Source organism: Ascaphus truei, chromosome 3, assembly GCF_040206685.1.
Source record: "Ascaphus truei isolate aAscTru1 chromosome 3, aAscTru1.hap1, whole genome shotgun sequence".
Lineage (NCBI taxonomy): Eukaryota > Metazoa > Chordata > Amphibia > Anura > Ascaphidae > Ascaphus > Ascaphus truei.
In genome coordinates this window covers 161,153,174-161,176,218 of record NC_134485.1, presented here as the reverse complement: position 1 = coordinate 161,176,218, position 23,045 = coordinate 161,153,174, and the positions used below count along the sequence as shown (strand labels likewise).

The following is a 23,045-nucleotide window of genomic DNA, read 5'->3' as shown; positions in this document are numbered from 1 at the left end:
CAGGCATTGACCAATGAGATCCTTTATAATGGTGATAGAGAATTAACGGCAATGTATAGATTACGCAAGTGAATGGAATTGCAACTTCAATGCTAACAGTAGTACGAAACTTTGGAAGCGCATCAGCCTTCTTGCACCATATATGGTTATTATAGTTTATTTGTAAAGCTCCAACATATTCCGCAGCGAGGTACAGGGGGGGTACAGGGATTTGAGAATGATATAAATCGTTTCATACAAATAAGGACAAAAATGCACAAACTGATACAGAAACGGCCCTTCTCGTGAGCACTTACAATCTAGAGGGAATAAGGGACAATGTTGAAACGATGGCAAAGTGACTGCTCATTGTAGGATGGAGTGTATCTCAGGTTGGAGTATGGGCCTAGCCCAGCAGCTGATTCCATGAAGGTCGGGGGGTGAAGAGGGACAGAAGTAAGATGTTACAGGTGGTGGAGATTTGGTCCAGACGTACAGCTGGTCCCAATGGGGGCAACTCCTTAATGACACCAATATATATTGTATAGCCTGTGCTAGTTTGTTGTATATTTACTTATAAAATGTTTTACCAGGAATAATACATTGCGTTACCTCTCATTTTCAAGTATGTCCTGGGCATAAAGTTATGGTGGCAATACATGGCTATATTAAACAGAGGTTATACATTTAACGCATAGACATTTCAGGACAGTTAGAGATAATATGATTTATGGGCATATGTAACAGTTACAGACCAGATTAAAATGAGACAGCTAAGTTTTTAAATTGCTTAGACCAGTGACGGCTTTGAGAGTCTCTGGTAGATTGCTCCAGTTGTGGGGTGCACGATAAGAGAAGAAGGAGCGGCCGGAAACTTTGCTGAACCTTGGGACCATGAACAATCTTTTGGAGTCAGATCTCAGATAATTGCTGCGTGCGGTAGGGGTGAGGAGCTAGTTCAGATAGGCGGGTAGCTTGCACAGAAAGTATTTGACGGCAAAAATTTGCGTCTGGACTCTAGGGATAGTTCTTTGAGCATTTTTACAGTGATGTGCATTGTACAAAGAGACATATTGAGTTGTAGAGGGTGTCTAGTTTACTAGGGTGAGTTTGGGGTGCTGTACCATATACTATGTCACCACAGTCTGTAATTGGCATTAGCATCATTTTTTTTGTTGAGATTAGGCTTTTGGTCTTAAATGAATCAACCTATATTCATTTACAATGCAATGTTTGAGATGGTGTTACATTTACTTTATTGCAACTCTGATGTACTGTAGATTGCACCTTTACAAACGTTGCTACATTGCAAACTCAGTTAATGCAGAAGTTAAAAAAAAATATATATATATATATTTGCCATGTAACCTTTACTTAACTTCTGTTGGCCTTTCCAATGCATCAGCAGTTTGGACAAGTTGAAAAGTTAGGCCGATCTTATAGTCCTGGCTACGGCGACGCGGCGTGGCATCATCCGTCACCATTGTAGCAGCGATTTTTGCTTAGGCTGCGCTTATAGCGACGGCGACGGTGACGTCACGCTGCGGTTGCTGGAAAAATAAAATTGACTTCCAATGATCGCGACCAAGCCGTCGCGTCGCTTCTACTATAAGCGGACGTGACGGTGGCAATACATTTGTTTTGTTTTGCCGCGACGTCGCCGGCACTATAAGCGCAGCCTTAGGCCGCACTTATAGTGCGTGTGACGGCGACGTGACGGATGACGTCACCCGTCGCCAGTAGCGAAAGTTATACTTTAACTTTCAGCTACGTCGCTGGCGACAGGGTGATTAATTGGTTCAGAGGCTGTCACATGTGGCGTCAGCCTCTGAAAAATCAAATTTAACCCGCTACCAATTTTCCAGTTGCGCTTACTATAAGCACTGGCGACGGAGTCAATTGTTTTGTTTTCGGGCAACGTCAAGTCGCGGGCACTATAAGCGCAGCCTAATAGTGTTAGAGATGAGGCAGCGATGAGGGGGCGTGGCCGTGTGCAGTTCGCCCGCATTGGCTGAACCGCTGACGTCACACTGCGGTCGCTGAAAAATCAATTTTCATTGACTTCCAGCAATTGTGACCAAGACGTCGCTCAGTCACGTCGATCCTACTATAGGCGCACGCGGTGGATTCAGTACACTTGTTTGGACGCAGCGTCGCCGGGACTATAAGCGCAGCCTTATCTCACACGACTCTGGTTTTCACTGCAACGATACAATAGTGAAAACATGCCTTTTGCTTAATGGTCAGACACAATAAAAAGGCTTTCAAGCCTCTGTGGTTACCTCTGCCAAGATGTTACAGCTGTCTTCAGTGCTGTACGAGAAGGAAACTCCCGGAGATGAATGTGACAGACACACTATGTCTAACTGGATCTCCAAATATTTTTTTGTAGCTGGCTGATCAGAAACTCAGATGTTCGGAAGAGGAGGAGGAGGGGGGGGGGGGTTTATAAGAAAGTTCAGAGAGGTTTGTTTTAGAACAAGGTGCCAAAGCATTTATTCCTGCAGCAGTATAACCTCTTTGATAATTTCCATGTGCAGTCTGCGGTGTTCCATGATAACCTTTTTACTGCCAAATAGGACCCGTAACAAATCAAAGTTTTATATCGGCCCTGTGGAATTGATCCGTACCAGATATTTACTGTTATACACTTTTTAACTGTTAGGCCAATGATGCCATCATAAGTACTTTCCACAAACGAAGGAAGGAAAAAGTGACACTTGATGATTTGAGCAAGGTTCTTGAAACAGCCTTATTACAAGAGCAATGTGCTAGAAGTCCCATACATAACGGATTGTGGCATCTTTAATTAACAAACAAAAGTAATATAACTTAAAATCTGGGACACAGAGTTAATGCATTCTTATTTCTGAGGCGTAGTTAGATATGTCATGCCATTATTTCACAGGTTATGTTCAGAATTGAGGCTTAACATGTTTTCCTGGACTTTGTGTCGTTCTGTTCTCCAGGTCATTTGAAGAATGCCGGGGGCAATTTGGACGATGCTCCTAGATATCCAGAGAAGGAGCCGCTAACTGAGGATTATCACTTGGCAAGGATCGTCTTGTATGAAGAAGCAAAGCTGAAACCAGAGCTCGTAGCTGATACCTACAGCCAAGGACATTGTGTAGGGCTGAAGCGGAAACACCCCTGTCAGAGCCTGCCAGATGAAATCCACCACGACTCAACTTGCGAGGAGGAATCTCGAGAAGATGTGAAGGCAAAAAGAATTAAGAATGCCACTGGTAAGTGTGTGTGTGTGTGTGTGTGTGTGTGTGTGTGTCAGGATTAAGTATATTTCCAATAAATAGTTTTATATATTGTTTTAATATATATTTTAGTATATATTTGCTTTACAGGCAATTCTATTAGCATGAGGGTTGTTTAAAAAATAAATTCTATAGACATCCCCAGTGTGTGTGTGTGTGTGTGTGTGTGTGTGTGTGTGTGTGTGTGTGTGTATGTGTGTATATCTCTATCTATCTATCTCATGCATTCACGGTGGTCCCTAATTAATATGCTGTGAAGCAATCTTCTCCTGTCCACGGAAGCTTCAAGTCCCATTGAAGACTGTTTCACAACATATGGATTAGTGGGAGGTATCTTTGAAATGCTTTAGTCTACTACTGTTTTTAGCTTCTAGTACAGTCCCTTACCAAGCATTCATACAAATCCACACTAGGACACTGATGAAAGGACTGCACTGAAACGGAATATTTTGCAATTTCAAGCTTCTCAAGACAGTGTAACTACCTGCTCATCTGTCTTCATTCACACTGGCAGGTCACACCGCAGTTCAGTAGACTGATATCAATATTTTCACCTTAAAGAATGAGTCCCCTTATCGTTAACTTTATTGGTTAGTGCTTTAAAGCAGAAGTTGATGTTTGGTGGTAATACAACCGCCGGGTATCTCCCTACCCGCTCAAATGACCATGCTGTTATATATGACAGTGCTGAGTATCTGCGTGCATTTAGCTCCCTGAAACTCCATCTCTGGTGAGACGAGAGAGCATACAGAGACCCTTGTCGGGGCTGCCATGTTGATTTGTTTGTGATTACTGGTCTTTAACTCATGGTAATTAATAAGAGTGGATTTTTTACATGTAGTCCCTGTGGTTAATGAGGATTTATAGAGGGTAGATGGGTATTTGAATGTTGAGTCAGTTTAAATTGTTGGAGACATGTTCAATAACAGGTGTGGCCAACTCCAGTCCTCAAGTGCCACAAACAGGCCAGGTATAAGGGATATCCCTGCTTCAGCTCAGGTGGCTCAGTCATTCTGACTGAGCCACTGATTGAGCCACCTGTGCTGAAGCAGGGAAATCTGTAAAACCTGGCCCTTGAGGCCTGGAGTTGGCCACCGCTGTACTATAGGTTTGCAGTATATATACTGAAGGAAGCTTTCGATGATAGGGTGTGGGTAGTCATACTGGGTAATGCTTTTATAACACCGCTCTGACTTCACACGTCAATACCAGTACGCAGTTGTTATTTTTAAGTTCAGCAAATAGAAAGTAGAGATTAATTGTAGTTATCTTTCCATTAGATGACTGGCCCGAGAGGGAATTGACAGACAGTTCTACTAAAGTCTTAGAAGAGCCCCATTGTAATGAGGTGACCAACCTGAAGGTGTGCATTGAATTGACAGGACTCCACCCCAAAAAACAGCGGCACCTGCAGCACCTCAGGGAGCTGGGCCAGCAAACCAGGAAGGACCCACCCGAGACCCAACAGGTCACGGAAACCGAAGCCCAGCTGAAAATCCGGGAAGACGGGCAACCCATCAAGAAGAAACCCGAAAGCAAATGCACAAGTGGTTCGGAGTTCATTAAAAAAAGCAATCCTGAAGAAGGTATTGAGAAGCCTGTAGGGGATCTCTCGTTGTTCTGATGTATATTTATTTATGCTTTGGAAGTGAGATAATTGCTGTTTAATTATTAATGTGATGGGAATTGTATGGTTGGGAAGGATTATTCAGTAAGAATCCATATTCATCTCCGTTTTCCAACTGTGCAGCATTTTTAACTTTGTTTTTTTCCTTTTTATTTCTATTCACCTTGCCTTTTTCCCCTCTTCTCTCGTTCAGCTGTGCCTGCGTCTCTGAATGCCAAAGGCTTTTCATCTGGCTGCCCAAGTGGTAAACGGCAGAGTCAGCCAAACTCCACCCCAGCTCCTAGGTTAGCAGCCAAGCAGCAGAAAATGAGAGAGGCTCGCACGGCAGACGTGCAGTGCACAGAAGAAGAGGGGGGCCTCCAAGCCGCGTCATTGCCGGAGGATTACACAGAGTGTGAGAAGCCCTCTGGAAAACGACAGTGCAAGACAAAGCACATGACTCCACAGGAGAGGAGGAGGAGAAGGTTGTCGCTGGCTGGGGATAACAGCACAGATGTGGGAACCACAGAGGAGAAGGTACTGTGTCTTTTTATTTTATTTATGTTTGTTTTTTGTAAGACTGGAAGCATTTATTTGAAGAGGGCTTAGCAAAGACAAAAAAACCCACTTAAGTATCCATGTCTCCCACAAGGCCTCAAGACCATTTTACTCCGATAAAGTGTGTTTAAGCTGATTTCAACATTATATGAATATGATCTGAATGTCTTTTTTGCTTGGTCTCTCTCTTCGGGGAAATCGCTCCAGTTGTAGCATTCTGCATGAAATACTGTAGTTTGTACAGCCAATGTCTGGTTTAGGGAAGTACAGAGACTGCAATTCTCATTGAAGCAGTCGTTCTGTCTTTTCAGACTCATCCGGTTTAAACTTGGTTGCTGTCTCTGCTTTGTAAATTTGCAAGACAGACATACATTACATTTACTGTCGGAAAAAAAAAAAATCAATTCATAAAAAAGTAGCTAAATGTAAGGAATATGCTTTAAAACTTCCATAACTTGGATTGCTTTTACTTTATGTGCCATGTTAGAATTATCTTTGGAGACATATTAACTACTGAAACAATTTTTTTTCTAGTGTGTATGCATAAGTAGCCCAATATCTCCCAAATCCAGAAGGCAATGAAAAGTGCAATTTCTATGTTTTTCTTATTTTGGTTTTAAATCTTTAATTGTTTTCACAACAAATTGTTGGTGATCTAACATCTAGGGAAATAACACATTCATGCAAGAGGAGGGTCTGCAACACCTTATTCTATGGTACAGGCATCATTTCCCAACTGAAAGGATTAATAGCGAGTTCTGTCAAACTACATTGCAGTGCAGCGGAAAGGTCATCTGGTTATGGATTTCTAATATTTCTCACATCCGATGAAGAGACCTCTGCAGTCTCGAAAGCTTGTGCACAAGACAACCTTGTTCGATTGATATGTTGGTCCATTAAAATGTATCGCAGCCTACAAAAGTATCTTCCTCTTTCAGGAACCAATAGGGCTACAAGCAGCCTTTAATTTCTTCTCCATGGATATCTTGAAGTAATTCCTTTTGCTATGTGATATTATGTTCACTTGGATGTATTTGATGGCTCTTACTTCAGTTTTCCCAGAACCGCCGTCATTTTATTCTTCTTTAGCGCTGACCATTTTGGCTGCATTTAAACAGATCTCGTGATATAACGTAGCGATACGATCTCAATCGGGAGTTACCATTTAATGCGTTTGGTACCACAACCAAATAACAGAATTCCCCTGTACCACCAGCTTTTTAGAAGTGTCAAAATATTCATAGTATACTTAGATGATGTGCTTCTATTTACCTTCTCTTGTGATTAATTATTGCAATTCAGCTGTAGAGATACATTTACTATGAACTTGGTGGTGTTTTCTTTTTTTCTTCTCTTACCGAACTCCCACACCATTTGAGACTTTCGAAGCCGTATGAATGTGAATTGCCACTTTCTACAATGTGTAGCACTTATGCTATTCATACCACAGGTTGGGAACCACTGATAAACTGTTTCTTCTGTTTCAACACCATGGAGAGCAACAGGTTCATAGTGCACTCTCACCGTGCATTATCGTCTAGCACAAGAGAGATTTAAAGAAGTTTTTTTGTGGTCAAACATGCATCGAGTTGTTGCCAGTAAAGGATGAAGAATATTTTTGTCCATATTTACTAAATAGGGTATTGTCATATCACATCTTTCAATTGTCACAAGACGCCATGCATGAATAAGCTGGGAAGGTGTCTTCAGGCGATCAAAGGTGTCTTATGGCATAAACTTGCTTAGTAAATATTGGCCCTTGTCTATCACAACACTTTATTTCCATAAATAAATCCCCTATTGATTGACAGGTCAGCGTGAGGGAGTTCCGGAAACGAGCAGAGGTCACGCCCGACGCTTTCCCAGCCAAGACTGCGGAGCTGTCTGCACGTGTACAGGTTTCAGCCTCAGTACCTGCGTCGCAGCCCCTGCCACTGCCCAACCCACTGCAGGAGACTACACCAAGCCGGCCCATGCCACCCGAAGCGCGTCGGCTCATAGTCAACAAGAACGCTGGGGAGACTCTCTTACAGAGAGCAGCACGTCTTGGATACGAGGCAAGTTTCTATCTATATTAACCCTTTCTAGTAGACGCACAAAATATTCTGTGGTAAAGGCAGAGATTTCATGCACTCTTCAGTAGCATTGACTGGTTTAATTTGTAATATGTAGTTATTTAAAAACCACCTTTATTTTTCCTTTTTCATCCTGATCACATATTTAATTGGGAAATCTTCAATGTGTTTTATTTTCTTTCTTGTTTGTTTATATTGCTATGTATTATTTTCAGTTATCCAAGCATTGCTTTATTGCAAAGAATGCTTTATAACTGACTGCTGCAGTGTTTTCACAGTCCGGTAAGACAAATGCAGACAAAAAGGAATGGTAAGCGCTATGCGTATAAGGCAGCGGTTTCCGAACGCTAGTCCTCTAGAAACCCCCAACAGGTCGAGTTTTAAGGATATACCTGCTTTAGCACAGGAGGCTCAGGCATTGGGACTGAACCATCTGTGCTAAATCAGGGACGTCCTTAAAACTGGACTTGTTCTTGAGGACTGGAGTTCGGAACTATTGGTATGGGTGGGGGGGAGGGTGGAGTGCAGCATTTTAAAACTGAATGAGGGAGAAGTTGCCTTTTAAGAAAACCTGCAGACTGCTAACACAATAGTTACTGATGTGTTGTATGGCCAATGATGAAGTTGCTTAGCCTCCTGCATATCAGTAAACAGATCTCTGTGCTAGTACCATGCAGTTGCCCGCACCTGATCCTGACATAATGTGACACAAACGTTATCTCTTTCACTGGCTGGGACAAGCATTTCATCAGCTTGCTGCTTCTCGCATCAGCTCTAATTCGTACAGCCCTGCTATACGAAAGGCCTTCATGCTGTATCCTAGCTACCAACTCTCAGATCAGGTGTGCACAGAGCACAGATTAGCGTGGCCTTCCCGCTTGGTTTGAATCCGAATGAATAAACGCTTTCGAGCTACTCCTGATCTCTCCCTACCCCCTCGCCTGACTAAGAACAAGCCGCAGCGCTGGGCAGTGAATCAACAGCGGAGCGTCCTCCTTAACCTTTTATAGATCGGCAGAGCAGGTTTCCTGGATCTGAGCACTTCTCAGAAATGGCAACATGCTTTACGTGCAGCTTTGCAAATCATCCGGGCTCAGCTGGCTGTGTCGTGCTGCTTTTTGCTGCGAGCCACTTTTTTATGATTCCCTTCCAGCGTTTCAGATCTATCAACAAACACGCATGCACAAACTCCGCTCTCTTCTGCGTGTAGCAAGCAAAGGTTATTTCAGTGGAAGACTTGAAGTATAAAGGAGCGGGCTATTTTATTTTTTTGTAGTGGTTCTTATGTTAAAGGAGCATTCTCACCGAGCAGCAGAAAACTAACCTAGTGAAGTGGTTTCCAAACACAGGCCATGAAACTCTACCTTCTACAACAGAGAAATATGATGTAATCAGGTGTTTAAACTTTTCAAGACATTGTGATTAGATTTTTTTTATTTTTTATTTTTGCTAGATTTTTACTTATAACGAAATTCTTATTACAAAGTATTCAATGCTAGAAACTGTCTAAAATGTTATATAGCATATTAATAACTTTATCAATATAATTTTTAAACCCGTAACTGGTGAAGGAGCCCAGAACGTGGTGCCATTTTAGTACCAAAGGGTGGACTTGAGGTAATGGTAATTGGTATTGATACAAATGACTGTACTGTAATTGCCTGCCTCGTTTTATAACCCCCTTTAGTGCCCAGCATATTTCTGAAGGGTGGGACTTTGGGGATCCTTATGACATATGCTATATGGGGTTTGCTCGTTTTGTAGATGGCATTCGCAATGGGCACTCCATAGGTGCACTGACTGCAATCTAAATGGAAGGGGGCTGAGCCTCCTCCCGCGAGCTAAGTGGAAGGGGGACCAGTCTCCTCCCGTGAATTAAATGGAAAGGTTGGTAGCGTGGCCCTCCGCGAACTAAATGGAAGTGGGAGGACCTTCCCCTTCCATTTACAACAATGGAAGCAGGAGTGTGCTCTGAAGGATGAGGACGTGGCACTGAAGGGGATAATACACCATGAAACTTGGAAGGCTATGCTGATTTGTGGGCTTTGCATAAACCTGACTATCGGCATCATGGGCAACAAGTGACCCTTTTGCTATATTGATATGCTTCAGTGTTTTTACTATATGTACAAAACCTGTGTATAACAAATCTACTATGTTCATAGGTTCATCTTGGCTCAACTGTCCCCTTCTTTCACAAACCCCCAAACACTTGCAAAAAAAGACGTTTTACACTTGGAAACGTTTTACACTTGTCCTGCATATTTGGAACGGGTGTCAAGCGATCTTTCCTGTTGCTCCCCGAATATCCAATATCGGTAAAGGCAACAAATTTTACACGGAACAAAAAGTGTCTTTCACTGAACCCTTCTACCAATTTAAACTTAGTTTTTTTTCCTCCCTACAAATCATCTTTGTACATTAACTATCCCAACCATAGTATATTGAGTCGCTGCATAATGGTGATCTTTATTAAAATAAACTTTTTGTTTTTTAATGTACACTTGGTTGCAAAGTACTCTTCAACTGCACCAGTATCGTTCTTCACATGGAATTATCAATATGATTAAAATGATGGAAGGAAGAAACTTTTTTGCCCTTGAAAAGCTGAAACGATAAAGATTAACTAGATGTTTTCAGTAGTGCGGCAGTATAAAATGAAAATGATGTATTAATCACGGTACACTACAGCAGATTGTATCACACTTACGATCATTTAATCTGTGTTCTATCACCAGCATTTCACACTGACCTGAACCCTGCTTTTCTTCCATGTTCTCCCCCAGGAAGTTGTTCTTTATTGCTTGGAAAACAAGTCGTGCGATATAAACCACAGAGATAACGCGGGTTATTGTGCGCTTCATGAAGCCTGTGCTAGAGGCTGGCTGAGCATCGTGAAACATCTCCTGGATCACGGAGCGGATGTGAACTGCAGCGCACAGGATGGAACCAGGTTAGCAGTGCTTCTGTTTGCTGGCATTAGGGCAGCAGTATTTCCTGACCGGGTTGCAGGATTGCCAAAACAATGAGATGTTAAGCCCTTATCATGCTGCTGCTCTACGAAGAGTTTTATTGTATTTTAATATACGTTCTTTCCCTTTTTTGTTTTTTTTTCTTTAAAGGCGACACTTGGGTGCTCATTTGCATGTCATTTCCCAGAATCCTTAGCTGCAGTGGAAGCGCTGTATGCTAAGAGATAATGGGGGAAAGGCAAGGTTGCAGATCTGTCTGAGACGTGTGTATGTGCTCACAAGTGATATTTGTATTTTCTTTAAAGGTGAAATTGCACTTAATCAGCCAGTTGCATTTCTCTGAAGGGGAGAGTGTTTGTCAATCAACAGATTTCTTTATCCAATTCCAACCCTGAGAGCCAATAAAGTTGTGGGCAGGGAAGGACACTTGCTGAACATACAGGGACAATCACAGAAAAGTGAGCAGCCAGAGGAAATCAACACCTCCTTTTTAAAAATAAATGGAAAATATAGGTGTCAGATTTGTGGAAATGATGAATCAATTACCCACATGAGACCCCTTAAACATGTCACTAGAATTAGTTTACTTTGATCCTAAGAGGGATTGCCCCATTAAGAAAAATATCTAAGTACTAGTGATACTGTGGGACTGTAGAATTTAGTTTTTTTTTTTTAATAGAGTGGTACTCTATCCTTTCTAGTACCGCTACACTGCGACTGCTAGAGAATTCTGTGCCTCTGTCGTATTGTTAGAAATTGATCATTTGTTTATCAACCCCACTCACTGACATCACAGACGAAATACGTTTTGTAAACGTTTCAACCGCTCCTCTTTCACTGGTACCACGCGGCTCAGGCAATCAACTGGGAACGTGTGATCAGTTGATTTTGTTAAAACGTGGCCTTGTTTTCTCTCAGGCCGATCCATGACGCAGTGGAGAACGATCACTTGGAAATTGTGCGCTTGTTACTGTCCTACGGAGCTGACCCCACACTCGCGACGTACTCTGGTAGAACAATTGCAAAAATGACGCACAGTGAAGTGATGGAGACGTTCCTAACGGGTGAGTTTTATGAGATTGTCCAGTAGATATTTAGCCATGATTTGATCAGTGCAGGGGGGAAATCAAAACAGCTGGAGAGCCAATTGCTGCTGTAGTGTAGAGTCAATGAATATGGCAATGAAGCACCCGATTCCCCTCTAGTTGTTAAAGCCACCACCCATTTCAGCGCTGACTTTTCACCTCCTTTGGGGTATACGTATCAACATGGAGCACGGGACAAAAATGTTTGGTCAGCATCCATATGTGCCAGGTCAATATATGTGAATCTTGTTAATCTTCTTCCATTTGGCTCAAGTCGCCGAGGAGCGGAGGTTAACACGGATGGACCTGGTGGGGTTATTTGCTATAGAGACGCATCAGGACCGGCTGGGAATATTGCAGGACTCAGTGCAGACGTGGTGTGGGGCCTCACCTTCTCCTTAACCATCTGTTCCTTCAGGGTCCCTCATCGTTGCGCTGCAACATTAAATTATTTTGTGTTGCCATGACAACTGGACGTTGACGCCATGCTGTCACTAACGCCTTGTTGCTATAGTAACGTGGCACCCTGTTGTCGTGGTAATGCGACACTATTTGACGACGCGGCGCCATGAGGAGGATTCCTGCAGGAAGTGATGGTAAAGGAAAAGGTAAGAGTTAGAGGCCCCACATTTTCCCCCGGCAATCCGTTTAATTGTTGTTGGGAAAAGTACAGGGTCTCTGTAACCTCGGGACTCGGTGCAGGAGAAAACGAACCAGTTTAGGGCAAAAATATGAGTACATCTCGTATAGTACGGACTATCTCCTCCCCGAATTCCTTCAACAACAACTCCCAAAAAGGCTCACTGGCGTCAATGAAATGACGATTCTGCACTGAGGAGCTTTCCACTTAAAGAGAGACAGAGAAAATAGTTCCAGCCTGTGGCCAATTTGCTGCTTTTAACCCCTTTTCTCCCAGAGGAAAAAGCGTGAGTGTTGCAGTTCTATCTAGCAGGGAAGGAGTTAAGCAAAAAAAAAAAATAAACATTTGGGGATTTGTTTTAATCGATCCATACAAAGACAAAGTTTGAACACGGTCGAAGACGTTTGGTCGCAGCCGTTTTTGCCGCGACCAAATCTCAGCCGGCGTTTAGCTGCCACAAGGTAATCCCCTAACCTTACCCCTCACCCTAACGCTACCACTCCCCCTAAAAACCCTCACCCCTATGCACCTTACTCCCTTACCTTAAACTCCTTACCCTAATACCCTACCATAAAAACTAACCCCTATCCTTAACCCCCTACCCTAATCGCTAAATTAACCCTTAAATTAACTTGTCGGTGGAGCGTCTAGCAGCTGCGGTGGAGAATCCTTCTGGCGGAGACTTTTGTCGCGGCAAGACGGTCGCAACCAAATGTCCCGCTCCGGGTTGAACATGGCAATGTGCCTGAACCTTATTGTATTTCTGGACTTTTTAACCGCTATGCCATATTGTTTTCAAATCCTACAGTAAAGAATGATTCTGCATGGCTGGTTAATAAAAAAAAACAAACGGGCTGGGGAGCGTTCTCTAGCAGAAAGGGGATCAATGTTTTTGGGGTTTTTATAGTGACGCTTCCTCCAATTAGAAACTACTTGCGCATTCAGACGTATCAAGGGCATTTTCCGATTATAAGACAGCGGGAGTCATGTTGCTGGCAGCCTTCGCTGCGCAGATGTGACTGCAATTTTATTTATTTTCCCTACCGTGCTAGAGACAGCTAAATTAGGCAGCGAGAGTATGTGATCTTAGCTGTCGCATAATGAGAAATCCCAGTGACTGGATTGAAACCTGGTTTAACCCCATAGGTTTAATAGCTTGCGTGCTTCCATGTGAAGTCTCTGCTGTCTCCGCTGTCAAATGTTTTGCATGTTTAGATTGCGAAATGCTAGATGCTGATGAGCTAGCAAGCTCCTTATATCACACACAAAACTCCACCTAGAACCAATACAAATGCTAGAATTACGAAACGGGATTACTACCACAATTATTAGTAATGACGGGTATTTATCCCTTGTGAATGTAGTTTAGACGTGGAACAGGAAATAAATGTGGTTTAGCCTGATGAGATGATATTGTTCATAGGGCGCTAAACTACATTCTAATATCATTACAACGGACACAGTACATTTTATTGCAGTATTTTCAAGCAAATAACAGATCTTGAACTTTCATTTGATATTATAAGTAGAGAAACATGCATATGGTGGTAAAAAAAATGAATTTGTATATCTGGGGTGGGGTGTAATCTACACAAGAAAGATTTATTTTTTATTTTTCTTTTCATAAATAAAAAGCATGTATTTGTATTACATACACACATACACTTCTTTAGTGATCTCGAATGACAGCTGGTTCATCTATCCTATTTGCAAGAATAGATTGACATCATAAAATCCCTTTCCGGGGTTCAATAGGAAAAATTTGACTATGACTTGCTTTCAACCAACAAGGAACCAAGTTCAGACTGTTTCATACAAACAGGAAGGGAAATGTTCAATTACCGCATTTCTTCTCCGCACATGCATGTCCTAGATGTAGAGCAGCACTTGTAGATGGTGGAAGGGGGAAGCTGTTTGCCTATTCTATGATTCTAATGAATAAGAATGTCTCATCTGTCTGGTTTTGATTTTTTTCTAATCCATTTGTTTTTATTCTTCATTCCTCTAGAGTATTTAACTGACCTGCAAGGCCGGAGCTGGGATGACCCTGGGTTGCGCTGGGATTTCTGTGGCAGCTCCGTCTGTGGTGAGCATATATATATTTTTAAACCTTTTGTCAACCTCCAGAAGAGGAACCAGGAAGGCTGCTCGTGTATGCAGTGAAAGCCTTTCCTCACTTCCTGAAAGTGTTGTATATCATTGTGTAGAGTTCTAATCAGTATTTCTTTAGAGGGCAAAGGTGTGCAGAATGCTACAAATGTAGGTACACAGAATATTTTATATATAAGGGAATAATTGAACAGTGCCTATATAATTTTTCTAGATCTACAAGTTAAAGAGAGACGTAATTGGAACTCCGTTCTGTAGGAGAAAAGAACCTTTGTAATCATACAGGGCCATATGTACAAAATGGTGTTTATCCATAAGACACCTTCAGCGCTTAATTGGTCTAGGACCTTTGACCACTGGCGCTTCGCCGCGACTTACACCGCTGCTACCCTAAGCCCTTACCCTAAAACCCCCAACCCTAAGCCCTTACTCAAAAAAACCCCTTAAATTAATCCCCTATCCTTAGCAATAAAACCTCTTAAATTAACCCCCCTACCCTAAACCGTAATATAACTTACCTTGGAAGTGGACGGCAGTGGGGATTCCGGCGACGGAGTCTGCAGCCGAATGCCGTGGGTGATTTTGGTCACAGCGAAACGGCAAGATCAAATGTCCCATTCACCCATTAACAGTGTTTTCGGGAGTATAGCACCATTTATAAAGTTTACTATTATGATAGTCTGGGTTTGTACTGTCCCATTTCACTGTGGTCTATGACTGCATTCAGTACCCCCGAGTTCTGTCACTTAACATAATACTCTGACAATGCTGTCTCAAAATAAGATGTCCATGTGCTTGTTCTTAGTTCAATGTTACTGATTAATCTCCTTTTTTTTGTCCAGCTGCTGCTCTGTTAAAGAGGACATCCACGCATACTATTTTTCTTTGCAAATGTTTTTACATTTTGGATATTGGATTGGAGCAGGGTGTCTTCAGAGCTGAACCCCATTCAGTTCAGCTCCGGGGACCCCGGCTTCCAGAGATACTTACCTCTGTAGTAGATGCCAGTAGACGTTCTGCTTGGTTAACATGGATCATGTAATGGCGGCGTTTCAAAGCTCCCGCGCCCTGCGGGCCAATAGGAAGCCGTGACATCTTTAAAGTTTGCCAAGATACCGGCACCCCCTTTAGAGGTCTGTATCTCGGGAAGCAGGGGGACCCCTGGGCTCCAATAATGGGGTTCAGCTCCGAAGACCCCCTGCTTCAAACCTATGTTAAAAAGGTAATTAAAAAAGCGCATGAATTGCTCCTTTTAAGTAGCAATATCAAGCAAAGAGTTTTTTTTTTCCCCTCTGGAACGGTGTCGAAAGATCCTTTGATCCTTGTCAGCTAAAGAAATATTGCTTCCATAAATGAATATGCTGAAACAGCAAGTAAATTGAGTAGATACAATTTAGAGATGTGAGTAGCCAGACAGACCCGTTCCAATCCATTTTTCATTTCTATAATTTTTTACAGGCATATATGTGGGGGATTGATATTTAGATGCAGAATCATTTATTTGTAAAGTAAAGACCCAAAGTGTAACGAGAAATTGAATTCTGGTAATCTTCAGAGCAATTAAACAGAGAAATACATTAAAGGGATTTCCCCCTTTTAAAATGAATATGGTGTACTTGAATAGGAGTCAATGTTAAAGTCGATAAGAAGCAAACGATAACACACTGTGGGGCCTATGCAGAGAGCAGCGCTATTTCGAAATTCGCCATTTTTTGGAGAAAATCGCGCAGAAAACAGCAGAAAATGGCGAGTTCCGAAAAACGCGCCAATTTTTCTTTTCTATTTGTAAAACTCGCCTCGCGGCTGGCGAGAACCTCAATCTCGCCAGTTTTAAAAATATCCTAATGCAGAGAGCCGCGAACGGCATCTAGCGGCTGTTCGCGCCAATAAAATGGCGCGATTGTCTCCTTTTTGCCTCGCCAGAAAAAATTGGCAAGAAGCGGCCGCTCGCGGCCATTGCAATGGGAAAAAAAAGGCGCGAATTTGTTTTTACACGTTTCTGAAGCACGCATCTCGCCAATTTAAACTCGCCACACGCATCCATGTTAAACATAGCAGAATTCGCACTTTTCTGCATATGGAGAATAAAACTCTCCAAAAAAGCTACTTTTTACTAAATTCGCCATTTTTAAAATTCGCTGCTCTCTGCATAGGCCCCTGTGTGCTCATTTGCTTGTCATTACCCAGAATCCCTGGCTGCAATGGAAGCATTGTTTGCTAAGAGATAATGGTGAAAATCAGGGTTGCACACCTGTCAGACGTGTGAATGTGCTTACAAGTGGTATTTTTATTTACTTCTCTGAAGGCAAGATCGCTAGTATGGTTTGGTGCTAAGATAAGGATGTATCAACATATAGTTTATTATTATTATTATTATTGTGTAATGGTTGAATTCTTGTTTGTCTTACGAAACTGTATGCTAGGAGTGGTTATATGAAGCGATAGAGTTTTAAGGAAGAGACATTTTGGGGGTTAATCTGCAATGGTGCCAGTTTGGGAACTGTTGCAGGGAACATTGACTTCAATGGGCGTTTTCGTGTAATCGTGCCCTGATCTGCACTGTCACAGTTTAATGAATAACTCCCTAAGGCCGCGATTAAACTGGCTGTGACGCTGCGTGCTTGTACACGCGCATCGCGAACCACATGCCTCATTCCTATGAGCGAGCGACAGGCTTGCGCCACGTGAACGCGCTCTGTTGCGTGCGCAGTGAGTATAATAACCTAGCTTGTGATAATGCCGTGTACTAGGTTTATTGCATATAGAATGAAACGGCTAGATCTAAGTTGACATATACACAGTCTGTTTCAGAAGCATTGTAATGTAGCTCAATTCAAGTTTCTTACAATGGACACATATGTTTGAACCCCGAAAAAGTTTCCTTCATACAGAGATAGTAATATCTTGCTCCCTGTTTCATACAATAAGGAAACACACGTCATAAGAGGGAATGTTCGCGGTCCTGTACCTTCAGAATGTTCCATTGCCTTACCGTCCCCTTTTGCATTGAAATAAAACATTGACCCACTTCATATAGCTCTGGCACCCTGCATGGACATTTGTACCCACATGTATCTCAGAGCTGAAGAAGTCCTTAATTGATACGCCATCACCACCACTGTATGATCAAGGCCTCTCGGCTGTGAAGAACTAACCACCGAAGAAAGAACGGGCTATTGCCAATAATCGAATTCTCCTTGTCTGACCCTAGATTCCAAAGAGGAAACTGGATTTGACATACTGGCGAATCCCCCAGGCCCCAGTGATGACGAAGACAGTTGCATGGATGCCTTTGAGTTTGAATACTCTGACAGCCCTCTCCTGCCGTGTTACAACATTCAGGTGTCTCTGTCACAAGGGTAAGCCATCATTCTTTTTTGTTTTCCATAAAGAAACCCCTTTCTTGCAAAGCGGATAGTTTGCTTTCTGGATGTACTGGCAAATAAGGGGTTAAAACAAAAATAAACATTACCAATGCCCACTGTTTCTAAGCTTTGTATTACTGTAGTCTGGGCTTGTACCCTCCCGTTCCCCTCCTGAGCCGGGGTGCTCAACGCCAGAGCTTAGGGGCCACCAACAGGTCAGGTTTTAAGGCTATCGCTACTTCAGCACAGGTGGCTCACAGTGACTGTCATTTTGATTGAGCCACCTGTGCTGAAGAAGGACATCCTCAAAACCTGACCTGTTGGTAGCTCTTGAGAACTGTAGTTGAGCACCCCTGCTCTCGACTGACTTCACTCAACCTCTCAAAGGTTTTGTGCTGAAACTCAACATGATGCTTTGAAACAGTATGGTTTTGTCTGTGTGCTTGCTGTTCGTTAATTGTACTGATTAATCTACTTTCTATTAGAGAGGGTCAAAAGCGGGTGTGGAAAATTTGAATTCTACTTACCAAAACCCTTATGATTTTTTTAAATTTATTATTATTTATAACCAGAACACGTGCCTATCTCAAGGTGCTTCTGGTCATAGCTCTTTTATTTTAGTGTTCTAATTGTTTTTAAGATGTAACACTTATTGTAAGTGGGGGGGTTTTTGTGTGTGCATTAGTGTTGCATTTTCCTGCTTCATTTGAGTTTCTTTCCATAAAGAAACAAATATATAATTTCGGTAAATGCAAAACATGAAACATTTTAGATCCGAAACACAATTATTATTTTTAGAAACATAAAAAGTAAGGGTGGGTACTCTCACTGGCGCTCTCACTTCTATGTTAATTTGCTGCTCATAATTTCTATTACAATACTTCTTCGACTTATGTATTTAGACCACAATTTTGCAGTATTATTGGGTTTTTGTTTTCTTATATCAGCACTGTGATCCAACACACAAACCCGAGGCTACCCTATCCTGTTTAATGACCTATATTTAAACATACAGGGCACTTGCTGTCCAGAGCAAAACCGTGTCTCTTTGTTTTGAATATCCATTTTGGCACCTGCACACGGCACTTGGAAATTAAGGCACTGTGATAGCAAACTCTAGCTATCACTATGGCAACCTGCGGGAGGCCATAGGATTCCCTCTGCATTTATAAGGGGGAGTTTCAGTAATGGTCTCCACCACCTGTGCAGCTAGGGCTTAATATGGTTGATAACAAGCAGAAACCTCCTTTATTGGCATCGTTGGACTTGTCGGGCTCAGCCCGAGTTGGCTGTGCTGCTTGTTGTACTTGGCTCTTCTGTGAACTCCACTTGCATCTCTTGTTATCTCTTTAAAAGTGCGTGAAGGTGCAATCCCACAGAGCTGGCCAAAAATAACCTTCTGTAGCAAATGTAACAATCTAGTTGGCTTCTTTGAACATATCCAAGTATGCCAAGAGGAAAGATGTTGAATATTTTTTTGTTTATTGGAATATAATTACTAATTGTGAGGGGAGTGTTTGTAAATGAAGTGCTTGTTGTTTTTTTTTTTTTTTAACCCTTCAGTGACCCTTCCCTTGTCAGGGACCCAATCCGGATAAGGGGGAGGGGGAGTTGTGAAACTTTTGTTAAACACGGGAAGACTTCACACATAGGAGGAGTTTGATTTCCTCTAGCTACTCCTAAATATCCCAGCTCACTGTGGCTAGAAACTCACTTTCAAAATTATTAAAAATACTAGTGTGTGTAATATATATATGTGTGTGTGTGTGTGTGTGTGTGTGTGTGTGTGTGTGTGTGTGTGTGTGTGTGTATAATGTGTGAAAAAGAAAGTACACCCTCTTTGAATTCTATGGTTTTACGTATCAGGACATAATAACAATCATCTGTTCCTTAGCAGGTCTTAAAATTAGGTAAATACAATCTCAGATGAACAACAACACATGACATATTACACCGTGTCATGATTTATTTAACAAAAATAAAACCAAAATGGAGAAGCCATGTGTGAAAAACTAAGTATACCTTTATGGTTCAATAGTTTGTAGAACCACCTTTAGCAGCAATAACTTAAAGTCATACAGAAAATGATTACTTCATCAGTCTTGAGCATGTGGAGGAATTTTTGCCCACTCTTCTTTACAACGTTGCATCAGTTCATTGAGGTATATTGGCATTTGTTTATGCACAGCTCTCTTAAGATCCAGCATTTCAATCGGTTGAGGTCTGGACTTTGACTGGGCCATTGCAACACCTTGATTCTTTTCTTTTTCAGCCATTCTATTGTAGATTTGCTGGTGTGCTTGGGATCATTGTCCTGTTGCATGACCAAATTTCGGCCAAGCTTTAGCTGGCGGACAGGTGGCCTCACATTTGACTCTAGAATACTTTGGTATACAGAGGAGTTCATGGTTGACTCAATGACTGCAAGGTTCTCAGGTCCTGTGGCTGCAAAACAAGCCCAAATCATCACCCCTCCACCACCGTGCTTGACAGTTGGTATGAGGTGGTTGGGCTGATATGCTGTGTTTGGTTTTCGCCAAACTTGGCGCTGTGCATTATGGCCAAACATCTCCACTTTGGTCTCGTCTGTCCAAAGGACATTGTTCCAGAAGTCTTGTGGTTTGTTCAGATGCAACTGTGCAAACCTAAGCCGTGCTGCCATGTTCTTTTTAGAGAGAAGAGGCTTTCTCCTGGCAACCCTTCCAAACAAACCATACTTGTTCATCTTTTTCTAATTCTACTGTCATGAACTTTAACATTTAACATGCTAACTAAGGCCTGTAGAGTCTGAGATGTAACTCTTGGTTTTTTTTGCAATTTCTCTGAGCATTGCACGGTCTTACCTGGGGGTGAATTTGCTGGGATGTCCACTCCTGGGAAGATTGGCAACTGTATTTAATGTTTTCCACTTTTGAATAATCTTTCTCATTGTAGAATGATGGACTTTACATTGTTTGGAAATGGCCTTATAACCCTTCCCAGATTGATGGGCAGCAACAATTGCTTCTCTAAGATCTTTCCTTCTTGGCATTGTGTTAAAACACACCTGAATGCTCCAGATCAGCAAACTGCCAAAACTTCAGCTTTTATAGAGGTAGTCACACTTGCTGCTGATGAATTAATCAAGGGCATTTGATTAGCAGCACCTGTCTGCTACTTAGCATCTTAATTCCTATGGAAGCAGTAAGGGTGTACTTAGTTTTTCACACATAGCTTCTCCATTTTGGCTTTATTTTTGTTAAATAAATCATGACGGCGTAATATGTCATGTGTTGTTGTTCATCTGAGGTTGTATTTACCTAATTTTTAGACCTGCTAAGGAACAGATGATTGTTATTATGTCCTGATATGTAAAACCATAGAATTCAAAGAGGGTGTACTTTCTTTTTCACACGTGTATGTGTGTGATCTTTTTTTTTTTTTTTTTTTTTTAAGAAAAAGGCATCAATCACCCAGATGTAACCCAAATATTTCACTGTTATTAGGACAGTAGGAGGCCCATTTGAACCAAAGATCTGACTCCCTTTGTTTTTGTCGACATTTAAGGAAGTCATTTTTCATGGGGACCTCCTGTTTCCAACCAATAACTATATTTAAAAAAAAAAAGAGGAATGCGGGATTGCTGTTTGAAGGGGGGGATCCACTTTTGTTTTCATCGGGATGGCAACTGTACCGAGCAGACACCCCGATCTGCCCTATGACAACGAGCCAGTGACGAATACATACATTTAGTTACTCAGTATATTCAGATTTGTCTGCATAGTATTAGTCCTCTGCACCATTACGATTAACTCATGTTTAAGTAGTGTTTACACAGGATGCGCAAAATACACACTGATGCCCAGCCGTAGTCTAATACCATCCTATAATTAGAAATGAATAATATGATATATGGGGTAAGGATGAAACGGTTAAAGCAATTTGCTCAGTCCAAAAATAAAATAATTTAACAAATACATTTGCACTTTAACTTGCAAAAGTTATGCTCTAGCAAGCTCTCATACCATTGGAAATGCATCTTCTGTACATGAGCCACATTATGTTGTATAGGGGTTTCCTTCTGTGATCCCACTAAAACTATTGAAATTTTGACGGCTCTCCTTTGCTCACACAGGCCCAGGAACTGGTTGCTGCTGACAGATGTGACAAAGAGGCTGAAGATAACGTCACAAACCTTTAGTTGCGGCTATCCTCACCTTGAAATCGTCAGTATTACAGAAGCAGAATTTTACAAACAAGTGTCGCTAAGTCAGCTCTTTTCTTCTCCAGACGATCTTGAAGGCTTCAGCCCAGACAGCAAAGAAATGCTGGAGCTGGTAGAATTCACAAGTGAATTGCAAACATTACTTGGGTCTTCCGTTGAATGGTTGGATCCTGAAGAAGACATTTCTTTCACGAGCTGTTAAAAAGCCAGGTCCCCTGCAGCGTGTATTATAATATTGATCCTTTATTTGTGAATATGTGTTATAAAGAGAGAACACTATTATATAGGTTCCAGTGTAAAAACAAATTATATATCTGTACTTGGGACTGTTTTTTTTTTTTTTTTTTCCCTCTCAGAACCCCTAATTTAGATTTTTTCAAACCTGATAATCGTAAACTTTCAGTGCACATTTGCTTTGGGATAACATTTTGTTATTACCTGTAACACACTTTATTTTATTAATGTGTTTTGTTTTTTTGTTGTTTTTAAACACATTGACTTTTGCAAAGCACTGAATGCACGGGGAAAACTTTATAATTTGTATTGTATTCAAAGTTGTGTGGAACATATAAAAGGCACTTCATGACATTTTTTTATGTTTACAAAATTACCCGCTTTGGGTAAATAATATTGGATATAATCCATACATTTTGTAATATAAATGGAAATAAAACTATAAATATATATATATATCCATAGACATTTGTTTGAATTTTTGTATCCTAATTTAAAAATTCTGAATTTTTTTGTTTTTCACACACTGTGTGTGTGTGTGTGTGTGTGTGTGTATGTGTGTATATATATATATATGTGTGTGTGTGTGTGTATGTATATACACATACAGTACACACACACACAGACATATATATTTATACGTGTATGTATGTATGTTCAAACATTTTATGCTCTTATTTAAAACAAAAATCCTTGAACTATTTTGTGTTCCTTGTAAAATATTAGGACTGTATCATAAAATGTTGAGATTGCGTTAATCTGTACATGAACTAAAATAATTTCCTGAGGTGTGTGCAATGTTTTGAGATCTGTGTTTAAACTTTGTAAGTAAACCACCTGCCTTTGTATTTATATTTTACAATACTTTTTTTCTTAAAAAGGCAATAAAACAGTTCGGTAAATGGAAATCTTGCAGGTTTTGGTTTTGTCTTCAGTTTTGCAGGTTTTG

The 23,045-nt window shown here is 41.4% G+C and overlaps 1 protein-coding gene across 6 annotated transcripts in view; it reads left to right on the top strand.

Annotated features, from left to right (window-relative positions):
* BCOR (BCL6 corepressor) overlaps window positions 1-22,560 on the top strand; it is a 126,100-nt gene extending 103,540 nt beyond the window's left edge. For 5 of the 6 annotated variants that reach the window (XM_075589689.1, XM_075589684.1, XM_075589688.1 and 2 more), the window contains 9 exons: window positions 2,949-3,224; window positions 4,529-4,834; window positions 5,069-5,391; window positions 7,224-7,469; window positions 10,274-10,440; window positions 11,378-11,523; window positions 14,193-14,270; window positions 17,505-17,652; window positions 21,773-22,560. In XM_075589689.1, coding sequence (XP_075445804.1) covers window positions 2,949-3,224; window positions 4,529-4,834; window positions 5,069-5,391; window positions 7,224-7,469; window positions 10,274-10,440; window positions 11,378-11,523; window positions 14,193-14,270; window positions 17,505-17,652; window positions 21,773-22,064 — 1,982 coding nt within the window. In that variant the 3' untranslated portion in view covers window positions 22,065-22,560. The remainder of the gene's footprint in view (window positions 1-2,948; window positions 3,225-4,528; window positions 4,835-5,068; window positions 5,392-7,223; window positions 7,470-10,273; window positions 10,441-11,377; window positions 11,524-14,192; window positions 14,271-17,504; window positions 17,653-21,772) is intronic. The other variant, XM_075589690.1, reaches the window with a different exon arrangement.
* Window positions 22,561-23,045: the final 485 nt, after the last annotated feature.